The 22,246-nt window shown below is 39.8% G+C and overlaps 1 protein-coding gene across 1 annotated transcript in view; it reads right to left on the bottom strand.

The window, feature by feature from the left end:
- The window catches only part of LOC124613078 (glyoxalase domain-containing protein 4), a 43,553-nt gene extending 21,864 nt beyond the window's left edge, over nucleotides 1-21,689 (bottom strand). The window contains exons 1-3 of the mRNA XM_047141666.1: nucleotides 21,488-21,689; nucleotides 21,359-21,408; nucleotides 17,965-18,230 (exon numbers count right to left, since the gene is read on the bottom strand). Coding sequence (XP_046997622.1) covers nucleotides 17,965-18,230; nucleotides 21,359-21,408; nucleotides 21,488-21,577 — 406 coding nt within the window. The 5' untranslated portion in view covers nucleotides 21,578-21,689. The remainder of the gene's footprint in view (nucleotides 1-17,964; nucleotides 18,231-21,358; nucleotides 21,409-21,487) is intronic.
- Nucleotides 21,690-22,246: the final 557 nt, after the last annotated feature.

Genomic DNA, 22,246 nt, shown 5'->3' with positions numbered 1-22,246 from the left:
AAGTGACAGTGGTACACGAAGCACCCTTAACCACACACTTTAAAGTGGTTTACAGAGTATAGATGCATTTGAGATGTTAAGTCTTGAGCAGGCAAGCACATGCATGAAGTGCACCAACCAAAAATAATACTGTTTTGTACCACTCCATTGTTGTTTTACAGTTGCAGGGCTATAACTATTCGTTCAATACCGCTTCAGCAGATGCAGTGGTTTACTGTGAGTGAGCAGTAGCAATATAAAATGAAACAGTGAGCTAGGTGAGGAAAAAGAAAAATTATGATCCCTGCAAGAAAATGACCCAGATTACTAGCACAATCTCATACTGAGGCAGTCGTAATTATTAATGGAATAAGCGGTTGGATAGAATCTGATGTAACTGTGCTGTTTAATGTTTCAAGAGGGTCATTACTGTGGGGTAACACTTATACACAACAACAGTGTGATATAATGAAAGTTTATTTTATTATGTTTAAGTAAACAGTGTTTTAATCATATAATGTAAATTTATTTTATCATTGTTTAATCAAACTAAGACTGAATTGTGATTCTGTGCAAACATGTTCACTTTATTAACATAAAGACAGCCATCCTTTACATGTGTACAAAGTACGCAGAGCGCCTGCTTGTGTTATGAAAAACACTACTCGAGAGTTGATTATTATCTTGCCCAAGTGTTTCATGCTCACTTTTCAGTAAGATGTATCAGTGGAGTTTCGAGATATATGGAACATCTTTCTAACACAGTAACACAGATTACTGGAGAACAGTTGAAAAGGTTTCAGAAAAAGAACTGAAGTATTCAAGATGGGGAAAGAATACAAGGAACAGGTAAACACGCTGAAGCACAGTTTTCTTTTATGTAATCTTTCAACATCCTTATTCCTTCTTCATGAAAGCCGTAAAGAAGACTTAATGCAATAGGAAGGGGGCGAGGGATTATATATATACCAGAAGGTCTCATCTGCCAGTAGTGGCAGTCATGTGTGCATGTGGTGTGCTTGCTTTTGTGAGTAAAATGTTTATGTAAACTGGTTCCTTTGTCACAAAATTATTATGTATATTTTGTCTTTTTTGGGGGGGAGGTGTTGATTACAAAATTAAACTTTGCTGTCCAAATTTTCCCCATTAAAAGTTGCAAAAAAAAGCACAAAGTGATTTTTCTTCAGTTGTTTGCTCCTAATTTGAAAATGATGCATTTCTGAATAACTTCATTCAGTACTAAGTTATGTAGGACTAAATTCCTTACAATATTTATGATTACGATCTTTTTTGCCTGGCATATTGTTTTGAAACAGGAGTGCATTGCGATAATGAACTGGAAAGTGCTATTTTGATCCGTCTTGTTTGCTTTCCTGTTTCATATTTTTATTCACCCCTTTCACTCTCATTTACTTTCTTCCTGTATTGCTGTCTCAGCATGTGTATTTTAAGGCCATCACCAGATGTGCAGGTAGGGCTTTTTTTTATTTGACTCCCTCTTTTCCCCCTATCAATCTTAGTTATTTTCACAAATCCTCATTAATTATTCTTACTTCATGTTCAGTTAATTTACTGTTTTGAAAAATGGTTTTGAGAAAATGATAAGTTTTATTTGTGATAGTGTATTCGTGAGAAGGAAAGCAGTGACAGAAGTGAAACAAAAAAGTTTAGGAACAGTTTGTAAAAATGGGTGAGAAGTATGATCATCCTGAGGGGAAACATTATTAACAGTTCATGAAAAATGTTGGAAACAAGGTTTCAATGAAAAGCTGATTGATAACCACTTAAAAATTCAGCAAAGAAGTCGGGACAAACAGTTACATTCATCTGTTATCCCTGATTGCGCAATCGAAAAAGACTTTTGTGAACTGACAGAACACAAAGCTTCTGAATGATCAAAGCTCACTTCCTATGGCTAAATGCAATTTCAGAAAATGAAAGTATAGGGAAACATACTGAATTTATTATTGAGTTTGGACAAGCTGTAATACAATGTGTTTGAGATGAGCAGTATCATAATTCTGCATGAGAAAGCTTTATGAACAACCACACATTGAAGAGAGCTGTTTCTTTCAAGAATACAACTGAGGCATCCATGTAGGTAATTTTTCCTTCTCTCGAAAATATCAACAAGGATTGTCAATTTTCTCTGACCAAACTGCTGAACAAGACTGAAGGTGACATCTGCTTGGATATATGAACTTCAAAGTTCAACTTCTTAAACTGGTCAATATGTTATGGATAATCTAGAAGGCCATAGGAAGTTGCAGAAAATGAGGCATTTAGTTATTAGCAGCGTATTTACATTTCAGTTTTTTTCTCAAGATTGCACATAGCCTAATTCTGCAGCAAGTGAAATAAATATGTTAGTTCAACGAATTATACAGCTATATTAAAGTAATACTACATAGTAGCTGATAGAAGTCACCCTACTTAACATCAGTAGAAACTTCAATGTAATTGAAGCACACAATAAAATTTTGCAAAAGAGAGCCTTAGACATATAGTGTGTAGTACATTACTTCCAGTATCGCGTCAGGGCTTATCAACCATTCTGACGGGCAACTCCCTCCTTAGTAGTATGGCTCCCATTTGCTGCCACTAGGTTCTGCGTTGTGTGAATACCAAATGGCATTGGATCTGATTAAGCTGACGAATCTTTGCTACATTACAGGGCTTGCAACAGTATGGAATGATGTTCACTTTGCATCTTACAGGATGCCATAAACATCATACTCTAAGAGGAGATACTGCTGGATGTTAAGTGGCAGCTCATTCACCTTCAACATAGAAGCTCTTAGGCTAGTCTTGTATCTTGTTTCCTGCTAATTCCCATTAAATGAACAGCACCAATGATTTTAAGGCTGATGGCCTGGCTGAGTTGAATGAAACTAGGCACCCATACCGTTGTCAGAACTGGGGGGGGAAAAAAAACCTTATAGAACTGGAGCAAATGTGTCTGATATGCTTCCAGTCAGCCGCTGCTGAGGTGGTTGGATATACTCAATGCCTTTAGATATTTGAACCTTAAGTCTTGCAGGTGCAGTGACCACGTAAACCTTAAATTAGCAAGAAGACAAAGTCACACAATTACTGAGCATGTTTCACAATAGAGATGCGTACTCCACGGAAATGGATTATTACCTGCATATACAAGCAGTGCTCCCACATGACTAATTTGTACCTTGGCAAATTAAGAGCTGCAGCACTATGCAGCCATGGTGCACATTACATAATAGGGGCTGACATGAATGCAAAGTTGGTGGTTTGGCTTAGAGGAACAACAGATGAATGTGGTGCAGTGCTGCAGGACTTGATCCAAGAACTGCACCTGGCTGATCAATGAAGAAGGGCAGCCTAGCACATTTGAAAACAGTACTGGTTCAGAGACCACTATAGAGATGACCACTAGTGACCACAGTGTCATAACCTTTGATATCAGAATGGTAACTGTGAACTATAGAAATACTGAATGTAATGGAAAAACCAAAAGGCAGGCATTTGAAGAGAGAAAACTGGAATGCACTTTCTGCTGAAATACACACATCAAAAAAGTTTTGCATCACCTCAGTTCCGAGAGTTTTGGAACCTGTACAGAAAATTAGAATAGAGATCAACATAAACATCATTTCCACCCTTTTTATTGCTCATGAAAACCACACATTGCATGTTGTACCATCATACAGTGAGACCTTCAGAGGTTGTGGTCCAAATTGCTATACACACCGGTACCTCTAACACCCAGTAACATGTCCTCTTGCAATGATGCATGGCTGTATTTGTTGTGGTACACAAAAGGTCATCAAAGCACTGTTGGTCCACATTGTCCCACTCCTCAGCGGTGATTCGGTATAGATCCCTCAGACTTGCTGGTGGGTCACGTCGTCCATAAACAGCCCTTTTCAATCTGTCCCAGGCATGTTCAATAGGGTTCATGCCTGGAGAACATGCTGGCCACTCTAGTTGAGTGATGTTGTCATCCTGAAGGAAGTCATTCACAAGATGTGCATGATTGGGGCGCAAATTGTCATCCATGAAGACGAATGCCTCGCCAATATGCTGCCGATATGGTTGCACTATCGGCTGGAGGATGGCATTCACGATTGTACAGCTGTTACAGGCTTCCATAACCACAAGTGCGTACGTTGGCCCCATATAATGCCACCTCAAAACAGCAGGGAACCTCCACCTTGCTGCACTCGTTGGACAGTGTGTCTAAGGCATTCAACCTGACCGGGTTGCCTCCAAACACATCTCCGACAATTGTCAGGTTGAAGGCATATGCGACACTCACGGGTGAAGAGATCATGATGCCAATCCTGAGCAGTCCATTTGGCATGTTGTTGGGCCCATCTGTACTGTGCTGCATGGTGTCGCGGTTGCAAAGATGGACCTCGCCATGCACGTCAGGAGTGAAGTTGCGCAGCATGCACCCTACTGCGCACAGTTTGAGTTGTAACACGATGTCCTGTGGCTGCACGAAAAGCATTATTCAGCAGGGTGGCATTGCTGTCAGGGTTCCTCCAAGCCATAATCCGTAGGTAGCAGTCATCCACTGCAGTAATAGCCCTTGGGTGGCCTGAGCAAGGAATGTCACTGAAGATCCTGTCTCTCTGTACCTCCTCCAAGTCTGAACAACATCGCTTTGGTTCACTCCGAGAGGTCTGGACACTTCCCTCCTCCTTACTGGCACAAAGTAACAGTGTGGACGTTATTGAACTGCGGTAATGACCATCTAAGCATGGTTGAACTACAGACAACAAGAGCTGTATACCTCCTTCCTAGTGGAATGACGAACTGATTGGCTGTTGGACCCCCTCCATATAATAGGTGCTGCTCATGCATGGTTGTTTACATCTTTGGATGGGTTTAGAGACATCTCTGAACAGTCAAAGGGACTGTGTCTGTGATACAATATCCACAGTCAACGTCTATCTCAGGAGTTCTGGGAACCAGGCTGATGCAAAACTTTTTTTTATGTATGTAGCTTCTTTCAACCTACACCCTATAGCTGAAAACAAAGACCTCTGACTGCATGCCCTTACCAAGCTCCTGCTGTGGGCATAGGCAAACAACATCCCAAAGAGGCAATGTGGAGCTATTACCAAGTCATCTTGGAGTAGGGAACTGATAGAGTTGCGCAGAAAAATCAGTAACGCAAGGAGCAATTATCAACACTCTCCAGGGAGGGCAGAAGAGATAGAAGGCCAAATATATACCAGCTTCTGAAACAAACATATAGTGACTAGTGACTTCCAACTGACAAAATTAAGGCTCCCACAATCCTGTCCACCATTTGCAAGATAGAAAGAACAGTGATGAACGGCTGGAGGAACTAAGCTACCATTCACTAAACACACTTTTGCCAAATGATTCTACAAATACAGACAACAACCATCCATCAGTGCTCTATGACCAGGTCAGTTCTGGATGCAGTCGCAATGATATCCTCCTGCCGTTTGCTCAGGACGAAGTAGCTGTAGCAATAGCCATGCTTAAATGTGGCAAGGCACTGAGTTCATATGTCTGTTCAGAGGTGATACACAAAACAGGACCAATCATAGTGCCATTCTTAACACACCTACTGAATGAGACATCGAGACAGGATAGGGTTCCGGGAACCTGGAAATCTGAATATGCAGTTGTCATAAAGAAAGGCTTCGATCAAGAGCCAGCATTGCCAAAGAGCTACAGACATATATGATTAATAAATACATTGGCAGAAATTCAGGAGCAGCTACTCTGCCAGCATCTTTAAAAAGCACAGAGAGCTCCAAGATCTCTGCACGTCAGTTTGTCTTCCGCAAAGGTAAATCGATACATGACGCCATTAGTCAGGCTCTTAAAATTGTAAACAGGGCAAACACTAAATATTGTGCCACAATTATCATCGACATTGTGAGTGATTTCGATAATTTATGGTGGTCTGCGATATTCAATTTATTAAGAAATTTTCAGATCCCAAAATGCCTTTAAGTTTCATAGACTGCTGGAAGGGTAGCACATTCGAATGGCTTGCTAGGTGGCATAAGGTAATAAGAAAAGATTACAAAGAGCTGTCCACAAGGCTCAATATGTGGACCAGTACTGTGGGAGCTAACAATAAAGCTGCTGTTGGAACTGCTGGATGGGTCTAATGATGCAAATTCAATTGTGGCTTACACTGATGTCATGCTGATCTATGGAGATTCTATTCAGAAGCTTGAGGAAAATGCAAACCACATGTGTTCCAAGGTGCAGGGCTGATACAGGTAAAACCAATTAACAATATCTATAAATAAAAATTCATACATGCTGCTTAAGGGAAAACTCTCCCTAAACAAGAATCCAAACTTTAGCTGAGATAACAGCCCTGTTATAAGAAACACTAAGCAGATATTTAGCACTTTTCCTCGATGACAGAAGAAATGTCTCGGCTTATGTAGATACAGTCTGCCTAAAGGCTGCCAAAATCATGCACAAAGATGCCAGCACTGACCCTGCCAATTTATCCCTGGATGCTGTTTAACTGTAGCACAATGCACTACCGACTGCCACTGTGGACTTTGCAGCAAGTGCTTGAGCTAACCGGTCTCCCCTAAGTATGTACTGTTCGCATGTCCACACCAAGTGGAAACCATGAGACATGAACTCCCTCACTGTAAAGTGACATATCTAATTAGAAATGCAGACACATTCCAATTACTGAATATAGTCACAAACATTATATTTAGTTACATCTAGGAATGAACTAAAAAAGTTCAGTGCAGCTATCAGAAACAGAAATACACATATAGGAAACATAAATACACATACAGGAAACATAAATACATGTATGAGAAATATCAGTAGAAGAGAGGGATGAGTGAGGGGGAATATGTGAATTACGATGAGGTATGAAAGGATACCATAGTGGCGATGGTGAGTAAGAGAGAAATGCTACACGATCAGTGAAGTTTCGTGTAGTGCCTGATGTGCAGGCTATTTTGTCACTCCCACTCAGTGCTGGGAAAACCTCAAGATGCATTGAGGCATCACAATTCACAAGAGAAATTTACACAAGAAGCAAGATAACACATTTGTCTCTTGTTTCACTGCTTATTTTCATTTCATTTTCTTTACAATTATCTTATATTGTATGATTAGATTTTAAGGTACTGTTATGTAGAAACTTTTCAAGGTATTGACACACTGTACTACCTACTTTAGACACACAAGAGGGCATGTTTTATGATGCTAATAAATAAATAAATCGTGAAATTCAAACTGCATTATTAAAGTTGAGAACAATATAAAGTTGAAAGCAACTTAATTTTAAAAGCTACACTGACTGATGCAACTGACGAGCAGTCTTTGCAAGGCAGTTAAAGTACAGAATACAGCAAACTCACTGTCAAACAAATAAATGTTTATGACTCAAAGGAATTACGACATGTAGCTGCTAGTGGGCATTAGTTTACATCAATGGGGAAAGTTGAAAATTTGTGGCGGACCAGGATTGGAATCCAGGTCTCTTGCTTACTAGGCAGATGTTCTGACTACTGAGCCATCTGGATACAGTGGTCATTGCAACTGCATGGACAATCCTGGCACACCTCCTGTCAGACCAAATTTCTAAACTTATCCGCACCCTACTGACACAGTTCCCAAGCCCATTATCCCCATTACTTGCAGCATTTCGCTGATTCCCATAAGATTTTGAGTGTTGTGCACATCTGCACTGAAGAGATCATATATAAAAAAATATTTGACTGAAAACTGAACTGTTATCATTATATCAGTTATAGCCATACAAAATACTGTTACACAGAAACAAATCCTTAATGATTCTCCAGTTCATATCCGTCTGATGAGATCAGTGAATAAATGTTTAAGAGAATGGCACGAGATAATGTACTGTAGGATAACAGATATTCAAGCTCCATTTACAGAGCTGTCCAAGAATAATATACCTCTAAGCAGTGTTTTAGGCCATCTGAGGATTGAAGATAATATTTCTGAGGTATTGCCTACATAGGAGACATTGTTACAACACTGCCTCCAGCAGGGTGAGGTTTTCGACAGACGAGTGATATCTCCTGAATTCACACCGAATGTGACAAACTAAATAGCTTTCAAGAGTCTTGTGCCTGGTCAGACACCTGCTGGCCGTAGAGTGTTGTGTTTTTCCTACACAACCAGTTAGAGTAATACTAAAATAACCACTGGCAATGATTCATTATTCATAGTTGCAAGAGAAGGATGAACACTGCTTCCTGCCACAGGTCTGTAAAGCCACTAGTCAGTCAGAGTATATTCAAACAGCTAGCAAGCTTTCTTTGAACTTATTTTTAAGTAACATGATGCACACTGCTGGGGCACAGACGAACGAGAAACCAGCACTCAACTGATTAGGAGTAATTGTATTGCTCAGTGTTGCTAAAAAAAGTTTTCAACAAACAAGAGGATGCAACATGATTAAAAACTTATCTTGCTCTACTTCAAGTTACTTCATTTAACATTTTATCCACGTTCAACTCCCAGAATGAATATTTCTGTTTGTGGCAAAGTTGAAAGTCTTACGAAAACTGCCTGATATATGGAGACTGTGTCCTGCACTGACGATCTAATTTAGGAAGTAGGAAAGAAGTAGTGAGAAATGGTACCTGTGAGATCTAGGACAGGTAGCATGTCTAGATAACTAATTTTCTAAGAGCATCTGCTAAAAACAAGGTGTCAGGTTCAAGACCTACTTAAGTACAATGTTTTAAATTGTCAAGAATGTGCATGTTAATCTGCTTTTGATAATTTACATTCTACTTGAATGTAAGACATGGCACAAACTTATTTCTGATGACATACCAATAACTAGCATCCTTTAACTTCATTTTGTATGTCTTGAATTATGGTTAATAAAATGTTTACAATAATGAATACAGCAATTCTGTAGACATGATATGTCAAGTGATTGTTCTTAGTATGTCTTGATGACAGTGTTGTGCTGGACTTGTTTAAGTTTCTTGATGCGGTTTTAATGTTTTGTGGTGGAGAGTATGTCTCTGATGAGTAGAGTGCTGCTGGTTCGAACAATGTTGTGTATAATGAGGCATAGGCATAGGATCATTCAGTACTTAGAAGAAGAATAGTAGAAAGTGAGTAATAACAAGCTACAGTTGGAGAAGTCTATCAAATGACTGTGGCACACATCCTTCCAGCTGCTGAGATGTAAAGAGGCCCTTTTACAATGCTTCCAGATTGCACACTGGCCCATACTACAGAGATTCCTTTTCCAATTAGAGCATGTTACAGAGTGCAGTTCTTGTAGTGCACGAATTTCATTACACTCCATTTTAAATTGAGAGCATGTTCCGGGAAAAATGTGACAATATATTACTTTCTCCTACACATGTCTCACAAAATGATCAGATGGCTGGCGGAGTGGAGATGTATGGATGGAGCCATCAGAGAGGTGGATGCAAATGTCAAGGTGGTGTGTTGGGCTGAGGAGGATCAGCGGAAGTGGCACAATGTAAGTGCACAGGTGTGTGTGAGTTTGGGCACACACGCAAGCATGTATGTTCTCTTTAGCTTATCAAAGGATTTGTCCAAAACTGGCAAGTTTTCATTCGTTTTGCATGCATCATGACCCACTGCAACTACTTGATGAGTGGTCTCTTCTACTCATAAATTATTTACTCTCCTTCCATAACTTTACTTATGATATTTGTGTGGTAAGGAAAGTACTCACATGTACAAAGTCAAAAGTGTAATTTATGTGAGAGCTGAGCAAAAACTTTTAAAAAGGCACAGGAGTACAACAAGGGCATGGTCAATTCCTTCTACCTTCAACTTGTGAGAGTCTTGATTTCTCAGATAGTTTGTGGCCAAAGTTTTTGAAAATAAATTACTTCGTTGGTTGAGGGAGAAATCTTATGCCAATTTTGAATACGAGTGAGGAAGCTTTATTAGTAGGCATCTGTTCATTTGGTCATTTAGAAAAATCGTACAGAGATTAAAAGTTAAATTATTTTATGGGAAGATTTGGTAAGGAGCTGGTCTTGTTTCGTGTGTTTTGTTATTTTTCTGAGATATTCCGCAAGAGCTTTGTGCTGCCCTGGAACATTAAAGCTGTGATTGACATCATGACATGCACAGTGATTGGTGGTGGCAAAGAATCTTCTGCATGAAACATGATGATGTGGAATACCAATGACCAGAATAGTAATAATGTAAATACAAATGTTTCACAAGCTGTGACACAGTCACGAATACAAACAGTGATCCAGGTACTGTCAAATATTTTTTTATCCCAGTCTTTGATTGCAATATAAAGTCCTTGGACGAAGACCGGTTTCAGTCCATAATGACCATCTTCGGATCTGTTCTACACCATGTCCTAATGTGATAAAGCCGTAATGGCATCGTCAAAACACATAAATACACTCAGCAAAGTATTGTCATGTAGAACTAAAATATGGTGTAAAATAGGCCACATCGTCCACACAGTCATATTGCAACTCAATGATGATGTATATACTCTTGTTTTTGCTTTGTAAGCTTGAAGCTGGTTCATAAAAGATGTACTAACTGATTAAGATCATGCTTATATGAAAGGCATAATAAAACAACTTCATACAAACCCGGGTTTTGAGTTCTGGTTTTGGATATAAACAGAATTCTTCAAAAGATGTAAGATGAATATAATTATCAATTAGTTGTGGGTTCACAGACTGTTTGGAGCTGAAGACGAGTGATGAGGTAATTTAGAAACTAACTGAATCCTCTCAGACTGTGCCCTTGAAAAAGTTGTAAGAGAATGGAGAAAAGCAGGTGTTCCAAAACTCCCACTAGGACCTAAAGTCAAAGGTCTATAATTAGACTAACTATTGCTGATGACATACAACTAACTGCTGAAGACATCACTGAGGCACAAAATCAACTTTAAATACTGCAGAAAGCAGCAGAGAAAATTGGAATAATCTGGATGTTTATTTCTTTTAGTGCCTGAATTGCTTCTCGTGTCCAATTTTTCTAGAGGACCTCTTCCAGAGTAATTCCTCAAACTTCTTTCCACCAAATTTCTCTTTTCCTCTTTTCCAATCCAGTGTCTTTTTTGCAGCTTCGTTGCTTCCTGTACAGTTTTCTTGCCAGTTTTCCTTTTTAGTGGTGTCGATTTCTCACCCAAAATTTTTAATGATATATTGGGTGATGTTCATGTTGTATCTAGTTATTGTAGTGGGTGTTTTTCATTGGCCTTTTGGGAGAAAGCAGTAATTAAATTAATAACTCAAATTTAAAGTAACGAAATTATGTGAATTATACAGAAGTGTTATACCGTCTCTGACAATAAAGTTCGGTGAATAGTCCTGTAACATTAACGAAGATGAACTATGAACTACAGTCGCCTTACTGTCCTTCAAAATGGTCACCTCCCATAACTATGCACTGCTGAGCTCTGCGATACACGTCCTGGAAACTTTGCACGAAGTCTTTCTTTGGGATGGTGTTCAAAACAGACGTCATGTTTCGTTGGACATCAGGAATATTGTCAAATCTCTTTCCTTTCAAATCGAGTTTGAGTCGAGGGAATAGGAAGAAGTCTGGAGGATTGAGATCTGGTGAATATGGTGGATGTTCAAATTGTGCCACCCCCTTTTCTGTCAGGAAATATTTGATGATACTGGCTGTGTGTGGACGAGCGTTGTCATGAACAAAAACCTAGGAACCTTGTTGTGCGTACTGGGGTAGTACCCTGCAAAGAGGTTGCATGAAACGGGTCAAGATTTCAATGTACTGTGCAGTGTTCAACGTCATTCCCTAAGGTAGAAATTCCTTGTGGACAACGCCTTGACTATCAAAAAAGGTGATGAGAATCATTTTGATGTGTGATTTTTCGGCTCTGACATTTTTCCGACAAGGTGATGTCAGAGAACGCCATTCCGTGCTTTTTTGTTTCAGGGTCGTACCAGAGACGCCATGTTTCATCCTCAGTGGCAATACGGTTCAAGAAATTGGGTGTCGCATCTAACGTTTTTACAAAATCCTGTGAAGCCTCTAAACGTGCCTGCTTCAGATCGTCAGTCAAGTGATGTAGCACAAGATGACAAACATGTTTTCCTCTTCCCTAACTCCTGGGTAAGGATCTGTCATATGGATTCCCAGTTCACCTGCAGTTCATCCGCTATCATGTGCACAGTTAATCGACAGTTGTTTGTGATTAATGTCGTAATTTCCTCAATGTTTTTGTCACTGACGGCAGTCACTGGTTGTCTGCTACAGGGATTGTCAGAAACACTTTCCCGGCCTCATTGAAAATGGGTGAACCACTTATGCACACACTTCATGGACAGTGCTTGATCCCCATAAACATGTACCAGCATTGGATGCGTTTCTTTCGGTGTCTTGCCAAGCTTAAAACAAAACTTTAACTTGATCCTTTGCTCGTTCACTGTCCTGTTCTCAGTTCAGAACCAACACACTAAACAAGCACTTCATCCAACAGGTCTAACACAGAACACACACAGTGCTCAACTGAACTACGTTGGGGACAGCTGTCCACATGGGCCGCTATGCAGGTGTAGTGTAGAGTCACCAGTGTTGCCCGATCGACCATTCTGACTTCATTAACCAAACTTTATTGCCATGGGTTCTATTTCCCTAAGACATACACTGCTGCTGTATGGTTTAATGATGATGGTATTTTCTTGGGTAAAATAATCTCTCATTCCAATCTCGCACGTTGTCACCAGGACAATCACCCTATGGCTCAGAGCAAGGAATATTTGATCCCTTTAATGTGTAGTTACATAAAAGAACTTCTTGGAAGATTACTGTAGCCAAGACACATATAAAACCATGTCGCGCCACAGTAATACAAGTATGTGTGTCTACTAATTCCATAGTGGAGAAAAAAAAATTATGATGTGAGAAAACAAATCATTCAGCATGTTACTGGAGATGAAAATTTAATTGTGATAGGGTCTATAATCTGATAGTAGTAAATGAAAGAGAGGGGAAACAAAGTAGAAGATGAACTGGAGTCACAAATGAGTGAAAGGAGAAACCACTTACTAGAATTTTGCACACATTGCTAACACTAGTTTTGAGAATCAGCAAAGCATGTTGTAATTGTGGAAGAGACATAAAAACTTCTGAAGTTTTCAGACAGATTGTACAGGGTGCCTCTCCTATGAGTCATCAGGCACAATTTCTTGTATTTCAGTAGACATTTTCAATTTAGTTTTGCATTGTCTAGATGGAGCCAGTCCAAACAAATAGTGTCCATCACATCTTTCATAAGCCGGCCAGTGCCAACAGAAAGCGTCGAATTGTTTCCTGCTACAAATAAAATTATTATGTCTTTACATAGGTGGATACAACCATATTGATAGTCATGTGTCCGGGACATTGGTAGGTGAACCGTTTATGGACTGAATCTGCCTCACGGTTTACAGCGGGAAGCAACGTGCCAGCCAGCCTGGATGCAGTTTTCCCCACATCCACCTACGCAAATGCCAGGCTGGTTCCCACATCCCACCTTAGATACACAATGGACAAATACTTTGGAATACATGATGTCACATTTGATCCTGTGGTCGCACTAGATTCAAACAGAAGGGGTACAAAGATTCCTCCCTGTGGGTGAGCCAGCAATAGTTTTAAAATGCATTTGAGTGGTACCCCATCATCTGTATATGAGTATATTTCACTCTCCACAAAATTGGAGAAATGCCATACCAATCCCAACCCAACATTGGTTGGATAAAGGATAGAGGACAAGAAGAAAGGAATAGAGGGAAACATGTGACAACAAAAGTTTGAGCCATCCATGCAGCCTAAAAGATAAGAAAAATGTTTGTGACAGATGGGAAATCCAGGTTCGAGTCCCAGTCCGGCAAAAGTTTTCAACTGTGATGACATGTTCATTATCACTCTGGAGACAGGCCGATTAGAAGAATATTTATGCCATCATTTAAAGTGTTACTGGCATATGTAATTGGCATATCTACAACAGCAACACACACCAAAAAAGGGCCAAGATTGAAGATTTATTTTTCATATGCACTTTAATTCTTCGACAGATTACAAATTTTAAAATGATGAAGACAGAAAGTGTAATCATCCACGAAAGAAGTGTGAGGCAAGTTACTGAGCAATTTCTTCCTCAAGAGCTTCCAAAATTTCTTGCTCACTCAACAATGTGACCTGTTTGTAGCAAAATTACAGCAAACTGCAAAACCTCAACAGTACATGCAAGAAATTATGTCAATTTGATCATATTGGCTTAGCCATTCATGATAGCAGCTATTACTTTCGCTAATGCTTCTTTCAAAATGTTAGTGACATTCGGGTAAAGTGTGAGAAAGAAGAGGAAGTGGGAGAATACAAGGTCTACCTGTCAGGAGTCAAAGCAGGAATGGCACAATGGGGTGTAGGGCTTTACATCAGGAAAGGAATGGAACCCAGCGTAGTTGCAATAAGGTATGTAAACAAACGACTGATGTGGATAGATTTGACAGTGTCTAGCAATAAAATTAGGATGGCGTCAGTATATTCGCATTGTGAAGGGACAGATCAAGATAAGATGGATAGTTTTTATGATGCACTCAGTGATGTAGTTGTTAGAGTAGAGGACAAGGACAGTGTTCTGCTAATGGGTGATTTTAATGCCAGGATTGGAAATCGAACAGAAGGGTATGAAAAGGTTATGGGTAAATTTGGAGAGGATATGGAGGCCAACAGGAACGGGAAACAACTCTTGGATTTCTGTGCCAGTATGGGCTTAGTGATCACAAACTCCTTTTCTAAACATAAGAACATTCACTGGTATACTTGGGAAGGCAGGGGAACCAGATCTGTCATTGACTATATAACAACAGATCAGGAATTCAGGAAGACTGTGAGGGACACACGTGTATTCAGGGGATTCTTTGATGACACTGATCATTATTTAATCTGCAGTGAAATTGGGATTGTGAGGCCGAAAGTGCAGGAGGTCAGGTCCATATGTAGGAGGATAAGAGTGGAGAAACTTCAGGATAAGAAAATCAGGCACACGTACATAACAGCGATCTCAGAAAGGTACCAGTTAGTTGAATGTAGTCAATTACAGTCATTGGAAAAGGAATGGACAAGGTACAGGGACACAGTACTAGAAGTGGCTAAAGAATGTCTTGGAACAGTAGTGTGTAACGGTAGGATGAAGCAAACAGCTTGGTGGAATGACACAGTCAAGGCAGCCTGTAAAAGGAAAAAGAAGGCGTATCAAAAATGGCTACATACTAGAACTCAGGTAGACAGAGAAAGTTATGTTGAAGAAAGAAACAAAGCCAAACAGATAATTGCAGCATCCAAGAAGAAATCTTGGGAAGACTTTGGAAACAGGTTGGAAACTTTGGGTCAAGCTGCTGGAAAACCATTCTGGAGTGTAATTAGCAGTCTTCAAAAGGGAGGTAAGAAGGAAATGACAAGTATTTTGGACAGGTCAGGAAAACTGCTGGTGAATCCTGTGGATGCCTTGGGCAGATGGAGGGAATATTTTGAAGAGTTGCTCAATGTAGGTGAAAATACGATCAGTAATGTTTCAGATTTCGATGTACAATGGGATAGGAATGAGGATGGAAATAGGATCACATTTGAGGAAGTGGTGAAAATGGTCAATAGATTGCAGTGCAATAAAGCAGCTGGGGTGGATGAAAATTAGTCGGAACTCATCAAATACAGTGGAATGTCAGGTCTTAAATGGCTACACAGGATAATTGAAATGGCCTGGGAGTCGGGACAGGTTCCATCAGACTGGGCAAAAGCAGTAATCACACCAATCTTTAAACATGGAAACAGAAAAGATTGTAACAACTACAGAGGTATCTCTTTAATCAGCGTTGTGGGTAAAATCTTCTCAGGTATTGTTGAAAGGAAAGTGCGAGTATTAGTTGAGGACCAATTGGATGAAAATCAGTGTGGATTTAGGCCTCTTAGAGGTTGTCAGGACCAGATCTTTAGCTTACGGCAAATAATGGAGAAGTGTTATGAATGGAACAGGGAATTGTATCTATGCTTTATAGATCTAGAAAAGGCATATGACCGGGTTCCTAGGAGGAAGTTAGTGTCTGTTCTACGAGATTATGGAATAGGAGGCAAACTTTTGCAAGCAATTAAAGGTCATAGTCAGGCAGCAGTTAGAGTTGACGGTAAATTGAGTTCATGGTTCAGAGGAGTTTCAGGGGTAAGACAAGGCTGCAACCTGTCTCCACTGTTGTTCATATAATATATGGAACATATGTTGAAAACAATAGACTGGCTGGGTGAGATTAAGGTGTGTGAACACAAAATAAGCAGTCTTGCATATGTGGATGACTTAGTTGTGATGGCAGATTCGATTGAAAGTTTGCAAAGTAATATTTCAGAGCTAGATCAGAAATGTAAGGACTATGGAATGAAGATTAGCATCTCCAAAACGAAAGTAATGTCAGTGGGAAAGAGATATAAACGGATTGAGTGCCAAATAGGAGGAACAAAGGTAGAACAGGTGGACAGTTTCAAGTACTTAGGATGCATATTCTCACAGGATGGCAACATAGTGAAAGAACTGGAAGTGAGGTGTAGCAAAGCTAATGCATTGAGTGCTCAGCTACGATCTACTCTCTTCTGCAAGAAGGAAGTCAGTACCAAGACTAAGTTATCTGTGCACCGTTCAATCTTTCGACCAACTTTGTTGTATGGGAGTGAAAGCTGGGTGGATTCAGGTTACCTTATCAATGAGGTTGAGGTAACGGATATGAAAGTAACTAGGATGATTGCAGGTACTAGTAGATGGGAACAATGGCAGGAGGGTGTCCACAATGAGGAAATCAAAGAAAAACTGGGAGTGAACTCTCTAGATGTAGCAGTCAGGGCGAACAGGCTTAGATGGTGGGGTCATGTTACACGCATGGGAGAAGCAAGGTTACCCAAGAGACTCATGGGTTCAGCAGTAGAGGGTAGGAGGAGTCGGGGCAGACCAAGGAGAAGGTACCTGGATTCGTTTAAGAATGATTTTGAAGTAATAGGCTTAACATCAGAAGAGGCACCAATGTTAGCACGGAATAGGGGATCATGGAGGAATTTTATAAAGGGGACTATGCTCCAGACTGAACGCTGAAGGCATAATCAGTCTTAAATGATGATGCTGATGATGATGGACAACAGAAAGCAGCACCAGTGCTAAGTCGTAGGACATTTGTAAAATGAAATGAGTCCAGTCTTTGAGCAACAGGTTACTCATGGGCCGAGAAAATCACAGACAAACTTATACTTGGGCATGGTCTTTTTAACACAAAGCTGCGGCTGATCTACGCTTAGGCTTGGTCTCCAATGTTGTGTTAAAAGAAAATACAGATGCGTAAACAATGAGATTGGCAGAATGTGCAAAGCAGCAATGGCTAGGAAAGAAATGTAAAGCTGTGGCTGTATGTGTGGCTACGAGCAAGATAGACACTGCGTCTACGGTTGTGGAAGTAGTAGTTGTAGTAGTAGTGGTTGCGGGAGCTTTGGAGAAAACTGAAGCAGCTGTATTAACATCATGTGCACAGATGGCAAGCCAGTACCAAGCAACAAAGGGACGGCTCAAAAGAGAAAGGAAAACTACATAACTTCTTTCAGTGACTGTTGACAATCTGAAACCTAGCAACTCTTACAGTTCCTTAGACGTCCACATCAACATTAGAAAATTATTTATGATGGACATTTACTTTGCATATACTGGCAAAACTCGTCTAGATTCACAATTTATATTACCCATTAACTAAACTGTGTATTTTATATTTCTCACAGTGCTGCTAAGTATCACTAACTGTCATTAATGAAATGGTTTACAGTAATACTTTACTACCTTGTAGCTCTTAGTTCCACTTTCGATTAGGTTAGCTATTTCTGAAAGTAATGGGTCACGTTCCTCTTGCTACACATAAAAGCAAATACTTTTTCTGCGACAGCACTTAAGGGTCCTTAATTAAATATTATGTATTTGATAAAATTTAATATTTATACCTCTACCAGTTGGCTGCGAATCATTGATGAGGAAAAATTTGTAACCTCCAGGCGCTGTTGCAACATGTAATCCATTCTCCTGCTCCAGTGGCCAACCAACTGCTTTGGCACGTTCTATAGCTTCCTTTGATCGCACAGTGATGCCAATGAAGTCATTTCCTTTTTCGTATGAGTGAACATTGTAATTGTATGTGAGTTCCACAACAAAATGGGTATCTTCAGGGCCATATCCAACCATTGTTTTGCTCCATCGATTGTCATATGGCCTGATTGCATAAAAAATACTATTATTTAAGAAAATTTATATTATCCAAGCATGAGATATTATCTATAAAAATACAGATTCTTATGAGAACTCATGCAGTAAATTTAATATTAGCAGTTACTATATAACTTTACAGAGGGTTCAGATGAACCTACTGAAACATAACAACAGCGTTTTAGCTTGTGACATCACATACGCAGAAACAGAGTTCAGAGTATCAACAATATTTATTTTGATTTTTTAAATGTATGTTATAGTGTTAGACTGAGCTTACAGTGTAGCCAATGGTAGTCTAGGCTGAAAGTGACAGTTTGATAGTACAGAAAGCAATGACTGAATACAAAATCTTAGTTGTGGTGATGTATTGGTCTTTAACACGACCTGATGTCTAGGTCACGTTGAAAGTTGGCAGCTGGGTTGTGAGTTGGTAAAGTCAAAGAAAGTGATCTAGAGAGACTAACTATAAGTCTTGTGATGGTATGCATGATATAAATATTGGATTCTAATAGGCGATTTATGTCTGCTGCTTTGATGATGTCATAGGCCAAAGCAGACAGGTGGTATCAGTAGGTTTAATATTTCCCTCTGCAGTGAAGCTCTATTAGAGCTGAACACCAATGCAGATCCAGAAAGGGGGTACTGAGACCCTATCAATAAATATTTTGTTATAAGCATTTATATTTTTGCATATATAAATTCGCAAATAAAGTACCACAAAAACTGCAAAAAATTTTAGAAAATTATGAATTATGCTAAACACACAACACTTTTCAGCCGTTTGCTTATGTGCCCAAACTTGTGGGTTGACTAGCTACAGGAAACATTCTGACCAGAAAAAGGATCCATTCACTGATGCCACCCCAATGCCAACAATAAATTTACATCTACATACATACTTCGCAAGCATCCATAAGGTGTGTGGCAGAGGGTATCCTGTACCATTACTAGTCATATCCTTTCCTGTTCCACTCGCAAATAGAATGAGGGAAAAACAGCTACCTATATGCATCTGTATGAGCCCTAATTTCTCGTATCTTGTCTTTATGGTCCCAACATGAAAATCCAGCACTGCTTATGAGTCAAAGGTTTAAGCCTTTAAAGGTGCTCCGTCAACTCACAGCAACACCGCCACAATTTAATAGAACTTAGACCTTGGGCAATGCTACAGATCACTCTGGCACCTCAATGTACATTCCAAGTAATATTACAGATGTGAAACAAATATTGTTCAGTTGTCTATTCTCATTTTTTTTTTTGCACATATGAGATGTCAGACACTACTTTAACGCATCATGAGTCAAAGTTGATGTTTGATATCTGTAGGTCTGACTGACTTGCCCATGGGTAGAACTGGTGAACCACAAGCAGTTTCGTAATGGATGACAGACAGGAGAAGACCGTCCACTTTGAAGCATATAATAGAAAGACTGAATTTCTCAAACGTTGGCATAAACAACTGAAAGAAACAATGCTCACCCATTTACAAGCTCATACAAATGTACAATGTGGACTTGGTTTCACAGTTGCTGTGCTAAATGAAGTACTGATAACCGTGAATGCGCACACACACACACACACACACACACACACACACACACACACACACACACACACATCATACTGTCAAAGTTGACAGTTTATAGCTACTGTCGTTCTTCAATCCATTCAATAGCCTATATTATTCTTCTTCTTGCGTTACGGCCTCTGTAGGGCCACGGGTAGCCCCTTCATGGACTACATTTTCCTTTTCTCTCAGAACCTCTCAATTCTCTCTCTTCTTCTCTCCCACTCTTCTCCTGAGATATTCAGTTTCTGTTTCTCCTGTCGGCTCCACTGATGACATCTAATCTTTTCCTGTATTCTTCTCCGTCATTGATCTCCGGCATATTTGTTGGTGTATATTTGATCCTTCAATTTTCCTTTCCTTCGACCTTGATCCTCAATTCCAACCAGTCCTTCCGAAGTTCAACAACCCACTTGGTTCCTGTCTTTCCCCTTGTCCTCCCTGTTGTTTCCCACACTCTCTTTGTCATTCTGTCCATACTCATCCTGACTACATGTCCAGCAAACCTTGCCCTTTTGCGTTGGATATCCCTGGATATTGTTCTCATGTTCCGGTACAATTCTTCCCTTAGTTGTTCTGCCTCATTTCTTCCTAGTGTCATTGTCTCAGCAGCTATAGGCCTATAGAAACAGTTATCAATTTTTTGTAGGAAACCTTTTAAAATATTGATAATTTCTCTGAACTGCAATTATTGTAAAGTTATTATAAAGTAATCTCCTAAGCACTGATGAAAATTTTGTTGATATTATTACAAAAATCCTAGAAAGACCAAACATTCCCTCCCCTTTCCCCCTCTAAGAACCGAATCCAGGAACTGTGTACGTTGTCCTACAATGCACTGATCATGTGGCATGGTGTTTCATGTCTGTGCTGACGAAGAGAGGAAGAACACTGACAAAATTTTAATTTTGCATCGATATTACTTTTTGGAATGTTCATTGTGACAGTTTGATCTTTGCATAGGCTGAGGTGTAGGTTAGGTTGAAAGATGACAATATGGTTGAGAGCTGGTGAAGCCAACATATGTGAATATGAAATCTTAGTTGTGGCAACCCAGTGATACTTAGCGTAGTCCGACGCCCAAGTCAGATTGAAAGGTGGCTGGTTGTTTCTTGCCGAAGCAGTATCAGACTCACTTAACCTGATGTAGGTATTCAGCGTAATGTACTGTTCAGTTGTACAAGGAGATGAAGCAACAACAACCTGTTGCATATTTTTTCTCAGAGTGCTGCACTGTACTTCTCATTATCAAATGGCCACCTAATTACAACTAACAGTACTGCAACTAAAAACAGCACCTACTCGCGACTTAAGCTCACAGTAGAACGGAAAATTATATATTTTCGTCGACTCAATATTTGACTGTCTTTCCAAGAAACTTAAGTCCATATATACACTAGGTGAACAGTTGTTAGTGTAAAAAAACGGTGCTGGGTGCACTGTGTTACTCTTTTTAATGATTACTGACACGTTTCACATCACATCATTGTGCGATATCTCTAGCATGATGCACACATCACACAAAAACTTGCGTATTGAACACGCAACCCAAACAGTGTACTTACCCGTTGCATGCAGCTGCGCAACCTTCAGTAAATTCTTCGTGTCGCAAAACCTAGGGTAAAATGGAATTAGCTATAGTCTGCAGTATTGCGGCGTAGAATCGGACCGAGAACTACATAGCAAAAGATTACCTTCATTCCCAGCACTTCTCTATAAAATTTTGCTGTCAATGTTCTGTCTGCAACTTTGAATACAAAGTGAAGAGCTCGTCCCTGGATCATTGTAACAATTTCACGATGAAAGTAACAAATTACGAAATGTCGGTTACAACAAACAAGCCGCTGTCAGATCTCCGGCCACACTCGTCAGTTCTACCAAATCACAACTATTACATGAAGGTCAAATATCGAAAGCTGCTCCGCAACCGATTCCATGCGAACTCGATACCTTTCCTACATTAAAGTGCGGGAGGTTGTGTGCAGAGTGACGTAGGATCGAAATAATTAATACAGAATTCTTCACATATAATATCATGGGTACATATATGGGGCATCGAAGCATGTTTACGGCCTCTAGTGTCTTCTGAACACAACGAAGAAACTGCAAGGGGCATAGCATCCTGTTTGTGATCCTTCAGTAAGTAGCGGCTGTTCATAGCGTGTTCAGTGACGCAGTGGAAAACTATCTTTCATGTTGTAAGTAATCTTCTGCTGATTCTGAAAATCAAAGAACACTGCACAATATGGTCAACCGAATGAACCAATGCATTTGTTCAGACACTGATCTCGTATTATGGAGAATATGAGTTTGTTCTGTCCAGGCATCCTGATTTAAGTTTCCCGTGATTTTCCTAGATCGTTATGGTTTCTTCAACGAGAAAATTGCCTACCACCTGCTTCTTCTTGTAAAAACATCCCTATTTATTCTATGCGTACGTACATTTGAACTAT

The sequence above is a fragment of the Schistocerca americana genome, chromosome 1, assembly GCF_021461395.2.
Source record: "Schistocerca americana isolate TAMUIC-IGC-003095 chromosome 1, iqSchAmer2.1, whole genome shotgun sequence".
In the NCBI taxonomy this organism is placed as follows: domain Eukaryota; kingdom Metazoa; phylum Arthropoda; class Insecta; order Orthoptera; family Acrididae; genus Schistocerca; species Schistocerca americana.
The sequence above is the reverse complement of the archived record's forward strand: the minus strand, read 5'-3'. Positions and strand labels throughout refer to the sequence as shown.